General features: G+C 34.6%; 1 protein-coding gene across 1 annotated transcript; it reads left to right on the forward strand.

Annotated features, from left to right (window-relative positions):
- The first annotated feature begins 226 nt into the window (after nt 1-226).
- On the forward strand, nt 227-9790 carry LOC149373551 (uncharacterized). Its single transcript, XM_089596891.1, has 3 exons — nt 227-424; nt 636-805; nt 8665-9790. The coding sequence occupies exons 1-3, from the start codon at nt 227-229 to the stop codon at nt 9788-9790; spliced, it is 1494 nt and encodes a 497-aa protein (XP_089453017.1).
- The last annotated feature ends 612 nt before the right edge of the window (nt 9791-10402 follow it).

Raw genomic sequence — 10402 nt, forward strand, 5'->3', positions numbered from 1 at the left:
AAATAATGGTAAAGATTTATTTTAACTCTCCCTGCAGAAATGATGTTGAGAGTTTTTAATTTTCTTTCTTTTGATTCAAATTAAAAAAATCTTTTATTGAAAAAAATGTAGGTTTTATAGATGTAATATTTTTTTTACAGCACAAAAAATGGTTAAGAAAACATCAACTAATGACATCCGAAGGTACAACAAAAGACTTTTTTGTCGTGCGATGAATACTTTCGTAATGGAATATGAAGAAGAAGAGCTGGTGATTGTAGACCGTGTAGACCCTGCGAGTCATGAGACACCCGCGGAGGATCCCTTACCAGATGCTGTAGAAGCTGTTTATCATGACAAAGATGCTGCTGCTACTATGAATCCTCTTGGAGACCTTGCTCAAGAAGCAGTTTCCACAGTAGATTTTATTTTGAAGAAGAAAAACGTAAGAAAAAAATTATTATTTTATATTGAATCTCAATATTTTGTAATATTTTCTTAATAAATATTTTGTTTCTTTTTTCTTGGAAAAAAACACCCTTACAGCATCTGAAGCTGCATGGTTAGAAGAAGTATTAGCTGTTAAAACGCCCTTAACAGCTTTATCATCATCAGTTTCATGATAGATAAAGCAAAATTGGAGTTTTTGAATGGAGCCTCAACCAATAAAAGAAGAAGAAGAAGGAAAAAAAGAAAACATCCCGCATACACTGAATCAAACAGTGCTGACAGCAGCAGCAGTAGCAGCCGATTGGAAAAACATCCCAACACATATACCAAGTATGATGATGAATATGGTGAAAGAAGAAGAAAAAGATATGCTATGGTACGTTGAGAGTTGGAATATTGTAACTATGAAAGAAAAAAAAAAAATTCATTTCATTTTTTAATGAACAACCACCGCTTACACTACATCATGAAGTTTCTTTGCTGGTTGCAGTACGGGTAGTACCGTTAGATAATGAGCTTCTAACAAACAATCTACAAGAATGGACTGTTAAAGATCGGAATATTCTAACCTTGAGGGTGGAGATAGCTCGTCAAAATCAAAGGTCGTGGGTAATCCAACGAGAAATGAAAAAATGAGAAAAATGATAAACAAACGGATGAAAGAACGTGAGAGAATTTTAAAAAGGACACCTGGCTTCAAAAAAGAATTGAAAAAGCTGAAAAAAAAAGAGGCTATAGAAAAGCTCAAACAACGAAGTTTAACTTCATCCGCAAAAAATAGAGCAAGTCGAAAGCGACCGATTAAAGAAAATTGTGTAGATGATTTTTGTGAGAGAAAAAAAAATGTTACAATACCAAATTCTTTAATTGGCAAAAAATCACGTCAAAGAAAAAGTATTCGTAGTAGTAATAGGAGTAGTAGCAGCAGCAGCTGCAGCAGTAGTAGTAGCAGTAGATGTAGTAATTATAGTAGTTGTAGTAGTGACAGTAGTGATAGTATGAATCCTTAAAATTAAGAAAATTTAAATGGTAATAAAAAAAAAATAAAGAAAATAAAATGAATTTACTCTGAAATATTGTGATGCATTTTATACGAACAACTGTGTATCTCCCTCCCCTCCGTATGCCTACTATTTCATAAAATATATTTTACAATAAGATTGGAGCTGCTTAAACAGCTCATTTTCATGTAATCTGTGAGCAAGTAAACTTGCAGTTTCAAGTTAGCTATGGCAACAGTACAACATTTTAAAGATGTGGCTCACCAGCTATGGAAAACATATCAGCAAACTATAAATAGATATGATGTTGATCATATCCAAATTTAGTTAGATAGCAGTCTTACAGTTCTTAAGGATAGTGATTTTTTTTTTAGTAAAAAAAAATGACTTATCAACTTCTGAATTGCAAAAATTTCAATCAGCGATAGCTTTACTAAAAACTTTCATACAACTACTTTATGATCGCTTAGAAATAATGGAAGCACCAAAATATTTATTAATGAGTCTGAAGTTTTTGTATTAGACAGTGATCGTGAAGTTGAGGCAGCAATTAAAGCATTTGAAAATGAACCCGAAGTGTTTGAACCAGGAAATAATATAGAAATCGCGTGAACTAGCAAATTTGAAAATAACTTCACAAAATACGTTCAAGGTGCAGGTATAGCTGCAGGGGCATCTACATCAGCAGTAGTATCATCAACAACACTTCCAGTTGCAGAGAACAATAAAACAGTAAGTCTCGAAGATGTTAATAGTGCTTTCGAAAGACGAATCATGACAGTATTGATTGTTAACTTAAAACATGTAGATTTGAGAAATTTTTTTAAAGACGCAAAGAAGCAGTTTTTTAATTGAATACAACAATCTTTTAGCAAACATGAAGCACTAAAAGTTAACACAGTGTTATCATCTGAATATATTACCGTAAAAGATAACATTGAAAGTACCGATATAAAATTCTTCAACACAAAGTCACAATCCATTTATCAAACAACTGATTTAGACGATTGGTTTGATAAGAATGTGCAACAACCAATTAATCAAAGTATAGATGACTTTGAAGATGCTGGTTTTGGCTGGTTTTTACATTCAATATCAAATTCATTCATCAACATCAATAAATTGAATCCTATGCAAGGTAATTCATTTATAGATTTACCAAACTACATTAAAAAAAAAAAATGCTTGTGTAAATATTATTAACACGGACAATCAATGCTTTAAATAGGCTATTTTATCAGCATCGCATCCAGTAAATAAAAATGCAAATCGTGTCTCAAATTATAGAAGATACGAAAACGAGTTGAATTTTAATGAAATTGAGTTCCCGATTACCCCTGAAAACGTTTCTAAATTTGAAAAACAAAATAATGTTTCGGTTAATTTAAATTTTTTTAAAAAGAAAGGTAATACTTATGATGTTTGTCCTAGTAATTTATCAGGAAACAAAAAAGAAAATCATGTTAAGCTTTTAGGTGTTGAAAGTTTTTATATTGATGATAAGGAGGATGATAATAAAATCAATATTGAGGACGATTCAAATACCGAGTATAGATATCATTATGTTTGAATTAAAAATTTGTCACGTTTAATACGCAAACAGTTGTCTAAACATCAACATGCCGCAAAACATATGTGACTGATGTCTTCATTACTTTTGGTCTAAAGATAAATTGAAAGCCCTAGAAAAAGATTTCAAAAATATAAATAGTTGTAAAATTATTCTACCTAAAAAAAAAGAATGAGCACATACTTGAATTTAAAAATTTTACATGCAAGAACTGAGTAAATTTTGTTGTTTATGTGGACTTTAAATGTTTATTGGAATCTGTTAAAAATAAACGTGCGTATCAACATCATGTAGCATATAGTATTGGATGTCATATCAAATGCAGTTATGATGATAGTAAATCAGAGTATAAAAGTTATAGACAAAATGATATAAATAATGATAAGACACCTGCTGAATGGGTTGTCAATATTCTTTACCTTCTTGCTTTAAAACTGGAAGAATTATATAAAAATCCTATCAAGATCATTGATTTGACAACAGCAGAGAAGGTCATGTATGATCAAGTTTGTTTATGTCATGGATGTAACCATCCATTTAGTTTCGTTGAAAAAAAAGTACGAGATCATTATCATCTGACTGGAAAGTATGCATATTTTTTTTTACTGTAATAATTATTATTATTTCATACACTAAACAAAAAAAAATTTTTTATTGCAGGTTTCGAGGTCCCGCGTATAGCAAGTGTTATATTAATTATCATGATTCACGAATGATACCGATAATTTTTCATAACTTAAGCGGTTACGATTCTTATTTGTTTATAAAAGAACTCGCTATTAACTTCCTAGGAAGAGTTCAACTTTTACCTAAGACAAAAGAAAAATATATTTCCTTTACAAAATATGTTGAAGGAACTAATATTAATTTACGATTCATAGATACCTTCAAATTTATGCCTTCATCTCTCAACAAACTGTCATCATATTTAGATGAAATAAAAATTATCAAAAGTATATTTTCAAATGAGAATAACTACGATATGAATCAAATAAATTTATTAAAAAGGAAAGGCATATTTTAGTATGATTATATATCCTCGTTTGAAAAACTAGAGGAAAAAAAGATACCAACAAAACAAGACTTTTATAGTAGCTTATACGAAGCTCATATTACTGATGTACAGTATAAGCATGATAAAAGTATCTGGAATACTTTTAACATTCAAATATTGGGTTGTATTCAGATTAATACTTGCAGACTGATGTGCAACAACTTGCCAAAGTTTTCAAAAATTTTCGAAACAATTGTAACAAAGCATATGAGTTAGACCCCCCTCATTATTATACAACACCTGGTTTAACTTGGGATGCCTTGTGAAGTATAAAAAAATTTCAAAAAATTATAATTTATTATGAAATAATAATATTAATGATGTTAATTGATTTAAGATGAAACTTGAGTTGTTAACTGATGTTGACATGCTTATGTTTATTGAGCGTGGCATACGGGGTGGCATCAGTTAATGTTGTAATCGCTATGCTAAAGCAAATAATGCATACATGGAAGAAGACAAACGCGATGATATGGATGAAAAATATCTCATGTATTATGATGTCAATAATTTGTATGTTTAGGCCATGACCTAACCATTGCCTTACGCTGGTTTCAAATGGATTGAAAATATTAACCCAACAGGTATTTTGAATGTAGAAGATGATGCTGAAATTGGGTATATACTCGAAGTATGTTTAGTCGAAACGACTAAAATTCGTAGACCACCTCGTGAGCGGTGGAGGATCAACCTCGCAGCACGCCGAAAGTGGCAGCACACTGAGTTTACACAAAAATTCATCACATATTTACACATGCAAGGGCCAGTCAATTTCTTTCTTACCTTCATCCTTTTTTTCCTTTTGTTTCAGTCGGTACAATTAATCGCTCTCGCACCAACTCTCATTATGTCTCTCTCTCTCTCTCTACTCTCATTAGCTAGACATTTCTCTCCTTTTCTATCATGCATCTACATCTCCATCTCTTTTGCTCTTATTAAGTGTCCTCGGGTCATAGGTATCTCCCCCTCTCTTAATTGCTTACATCATTCTCTCTCGCTCTCTTTTCCTGGCTTTTCACATAAGGTGTAAGGGATTGATGGGTCCTGACAACTAAAGTGGGTGGGAGAATTAAAAAGGAAAGGGGGGTCTTGTGACATCTTTGGGTGGGCGCGCCAGATCAGTTCCAAACTATCTGTCTATACAGAGCGGTTTACAGTTGTCAACTGCGATCTTGAGTATCTGGCATAGTTGGGTATTACATTCGTCCTACTGGTTTCTACATCTTTTCTCATCATCATCACGCACATGGGTATCTGGGAGTCACCTTTTCGGGGTTAATTTCTCTCACGCCTCCCTTTACTTAATCATCATCGTCATCCGCATCATCTTCGAGAAGCTCGGCGTGCTGCGAGTAAAGCACGGCGAAAATCCGCTTCACGGACCGTACGACGTTTGTCGATTCGTGAGTTTTTTTAAACACGTGCAGACGCGCACGTATACGTTTTCTACACACAATACACAAGTACACACTCTTCATTACAGGAAATTTATCTCAAAATTTATAGTTCAACCTCACTCGTTTGTATTTTCATTAATTTTTCTTCTCTTGGGTTTTTCTATTAGGAGTTTTTCCCTTGAGCCACGAAATATATCTTCGTTCGTGGCTCATAATCAGTGCATTTTTAATTTATTCTACCTAGTTCATTCCCATCCTCCGTTCAGATAAATTCAGCAAAAAGTTTTTTTTTTTAGCTGGGTTTCAATTAGTTATTTGTCAATTGAGTAGTTTTTTTGTGCCACGATCCCTCGTAAATTTATAAGTAACAAATTAGTTGACTTCGTCAAAATAGACGCAGCCAACAGGGCAGTAACACTCTTGCTACAATTCAAAGTAGATCTTACTTACTTCAAAACTCTCCATAACGCATACAAGGATTTGCCATTCTGTGCTGAGCACATGACACCTCCAGGATCCAAACAAAAAAAGTTATTGGCTACTCTGTACGACAAAAAACGATATGTAATACCCTATCAGGCACTCAACCAAGCTGTGAGGCATGGTCTCCGTATAGCAAAAATCTATAGAGCCATACAGTTTAATCAAAGTTCCTGGATAAAAACATACGTCGACCTAAACAGGCAAAAACGTCGAAATGCAAAAAATGACTTTGAGAAGATGTTGTACAAATTATTTAATAATGCAGTACATGGAAAAACAATAGAAAAAAAGCACAAGCAAATTGACGTTAAGCTTATCAACAAGTGCGCAGTAGGATTTGGGGCAGAAGCATATATTTTACGTCCCAATTTTTATAGTTGTGACATATTTGACAAGCAGCTTGTTGCTATACAATTAATGCCCACTGATATTTTTATGAAAAAACCAACATGCATAGGATTAAGTGTCTTGGACCTGTCCAAAACACTTGTGTATCAATTTCATTATGATTTTATCAGAAATAAAATTGGAGATCAGTGCAAACTGTTGTATACTGACACTCATAGTCTTATATATAAAATAACGAATAAAAATATCTATAATATGATGCTGAAGAATATCAGAAAATTTGACACGTGGGACTATCCTATCAACAATGAAAGTAATATGCCTCATAAAAACAAAAAAATTGTTGATCAAATGAAAGACGAATGCAATGGTAATATTATGTTAGAATTTGTATGATTGCGAAGTAAACTGTATAGTATGAAAATTAAAAATTAAAAACCATTAAAAAAAGCTAAAGGTGTAAGAAGCTCCATTTTAGGAGCTACAATAACCTTTAAAGATTATGTCAAGTATCTGTCTGAAAGTTCTAGCATCACTCGAGAGCAGAAAATTATTAGATCACGTCATCATCAACTATTCACTGAAAAAGAAACGAAAATTGGATCCCTCAAAAATAGACAGAACACTAGCAGATTAACCTACAGTGGGGGGGGGTCGGTACTACATAAAGAGTTGTCTCGACCGGGCAAGCTCATACTACACTCCAGCAAAGGTCCAAGTGAGGTTGACCTTAATTAACAGAAGCTGACATCACCTGTAAGTGAACCTTCTCGAAAAAATCTAAATACAGTCCAGGTAACATTTTTTTTTTTATAGTAAATATTTGTGCACATTCACACTGTATATGTTATGTATAAATAATTTATGCTAACTTTCATGTTTTTTTTGTTTTGCTAAAGTTGGATCTTGCAACACTCATCAAAATCGCTGACAGTGATTTTCTGCCAACGAAAAACTTTCCGAATTGATTCCCGACCAAAACTACATGGTGTCAAAACTAATAAAAGTTTATACTGAATTCTGATCCAAGATAGTTGCAGAACTTGACGATGACTTTCAAATTTTTCTGCAGACTAGAATAAGTTTAGCTCTGTTTAAAAACGAAGAATTTAAAAACGAAGAATTCTATAATGGATTATTGGATGCTGTAAGTAAATTAAAATTATTTATAGTATACAACGGAAAATACATTATATTTTCTTATGTGTGATGAAAAAAAAGCGAAAAAATAAATGACATTTTTCTCTAAAATTTGAGTATTTATTTAAAACATTCTTTCTGTGTAACATTTTCATTATTACTTGATACATACTACAACCTTACAATTTTTTAACTTAAAGTAATTAAAATATCTTGGTTATTTATTCGTCCAACTATTGTGAGTACTGTCAAAACCCAACCATTTAACAAAAACTTGATTGCCACGCCTTTGAAAGATCTTCTCTATGAGGTATACATCAGGATGTTTTGTTTTTTGCAGTTCTTGCTCGTAGAAACCTCCAGAAATAGGTTGATCTTGATAATCTTTCAGATGATACGTCGTTGGATTTGTTGCTGCTACTCGCGTGATTGTAAATATTTCTGTCAACCAATTCGGTGTATAATCTTTTTCGAATGCTTGTTTTGTCTTGCTCACGCGAACTTTATCGCCAATTTTAAATTTTGGCTCACTGCTATTTTTACATTTTTTAAAAATTTTTTCAACACTTAAACTTCATTTTTAGCAGTAACGTCATTCGGTTTCAAACCAATTGTTCGATGCTTCCTATTGTTATATAATTTAACTAACGTTTAAATCAAATTAAATCACTTATAATTGCCTTGCAAACTAAATTTTTTCCACATTAAATCTTTTAAAGTTTGATTGAATCGCTCGCATATTGAAGCTTTAAGATTGCTGTAAGTTGAGTGTAAATTGATTTTATATTTTTGCATGAGATTTTGGAAGTTTGCATTAAAGAATTCTTTTCCACGATCAGTTTGCATGTTGACTGGCACCTGTCCTTTTTTTAATATCGAATGCATTGCTGCAGTTACTTCTTCACCAGTTTTTTTCTTGATGGGTACAACCCATGCGTACTTGGAGAAAATATCTATTACAGTGAGCATATACTGATATCCTTTATTTTCGGTAGCGTAAGGCTGCATCTCTACAAGGTCTGCTTGCCAAGTCTCATCTAAACCACGTATGTTGAATCTCCGGCGAGGATAATTACACCTTGATGCCTTATGCAGTTCCTCAACGATTTTCTCCATGTATTAATTGTCTAGGTTTAAATTTTCTGAATCAGCTTGAATGAATGGGAATTTATTTTGTAAGTTGAATATAACAATTTGAAAGCTATCTTTTTCTATCTCGTAACAACGTAAGCAATGTTTCAGGAGATTTCACAGAGATACTGTGCTCTCTGATCTTGCTCTAGTGGACTGGAGTTCAATTATCGAGGCACCCACTGTCGATGCAAAGTTCGAATTGTTTTCCCGTACTCTGCTGTCCATGGTTGACAAACATGCTCCGTACTGTGTTATCAGGCAAACTAATAGGCCCTCAACGTGGATGAGTCCGGAAATCACCAGACTCATTCGGTCTAGAAATGCAGCATGGCGCAATGAATATAGGCACCTACGCAATCTAGTTAAGCTCACTGTACAAAATGCAAAACACGCGTATTATCGGGATCGACTTAATGCCTGCCGAAACACCACTGACACCTGGAGAGTCATTGATGATCTAGGCCTCGCCAAAAGTGAGAGGAGCTCACAGCCGCCACCTGGCTCGCCTACAACAGTCAACAAATTTTTCGTGGGACACGATGATCCTGTTTCTTTGCATGATATGCGACCCTCTGCACGTATTTCGCCGGACGACAGGTTCTACTTCGAACTGATAGGTCATAAGGAGATCTGTGAGGCTATTGTATCCTCACGCTCCAACGCCACTGGACCTGATGGCCTTTCATTGAGCTTCATCAAAACATGCATGCCCATTATTTTACCAGTAATCTTGGACATATTTCATATTTCTTTGCAGACTGGAGTTTTTCCTACTGCCTGGAAGAGGGCTATTGTTCTTGCTGTGCCTAAGAAATACCCTGCACTTACTGTTGATGTCTTTCGGCCCATCAGCATTCTTTGTACTGCCGGTAAACTCCTCGAGGCTGTAGCATACAAGCAAATGATTGCCTATGTTGAAACGAACTCTCTACTGAGTAGATATCTATCTGATTTTCGCAAGCATCACAGCACCAGCACTGCGCTTACAAAAATTGTTGATGATATACGACTGTCTATAGACCATAGACAAGTCACATTCCTGGTCTCCATTGACTTCTCTCGTGCTTTTGACCAAGTTAATGTGCAGCTCCTAGTCGAGAATCTTCGTGCCATCAGCTTTTCAGATATATTTTGCAACTGGATATCTTCTTATCTGACGGATAGAACTCAGATTGTTAGATTTCATAATGGAAGGACGTCCCAAGCTTTGTTTCGTGCGTGTGGTGAGCCATAAGGCAGTACACTTGGGCCGTTGCTCTTTGCTTTATTTTTCAGCAACTTGCCTGATGTGTGCATGAATGTAAGCACACATCAATATGCTGACGATTTTTGTATCTATGTATCGGGTGAGGTTGGACATGTTCGCATGATCATAGAGAGAATCAACGAGGCTCTTCACGCTATTCTGGCCTGGGCAATCAGAAACGGCTTAATCATCAATAATAGTAAAACTAAAACAGTCTGATTCGGATTTTGGGGACTACTACGTGCTCTACATAATTTAAACATCCCACCTGTGCTCCTTATGGATCGGACTCCTATTGAATTCTCTGCTGAGATCACATTGCTGGGTGTTACGCTTGATGCTGAACTCTCCTTGAGGGCCCACTGTACCTTAGTCTCTGGAAGGTGTTATGAAGCTTTATTACGACTTAGACGATGTGGTGACTGCCTGCCTAAAGTCACTAGGCTATTGCTGGTCAAAGCCTTAGTTTTTCCACATCTGGACTACTGCTCTACCCTCTTCTTGGGACTTTCAGCTGAAATGAAACTAAAGCTTGAGTGATGCAAGAATGCTGCTCTGCGCTTTATCGAGGGTACACGAAAAAGGGAACACATAACTCCA

The sequence above is a fragment of the Copidosoma floridanum genome, unplaced genomic scaffold (assembly GCF_036245765.1).
Source record: "Copidosoma floridanum isolate Cflo_tuat_1 unplaced genomic scaffold, Cflo_Japanese_pri ptg000030l, whole genome shotgun sequence".
Taxonomy (NCBI): domain Eukaryota; kingdom Metazoa; phylum Arthropoda; class Insecta; order Hymenoptera; family Encyrtidae; genus Copidosoma; species Copidosoma floridanum.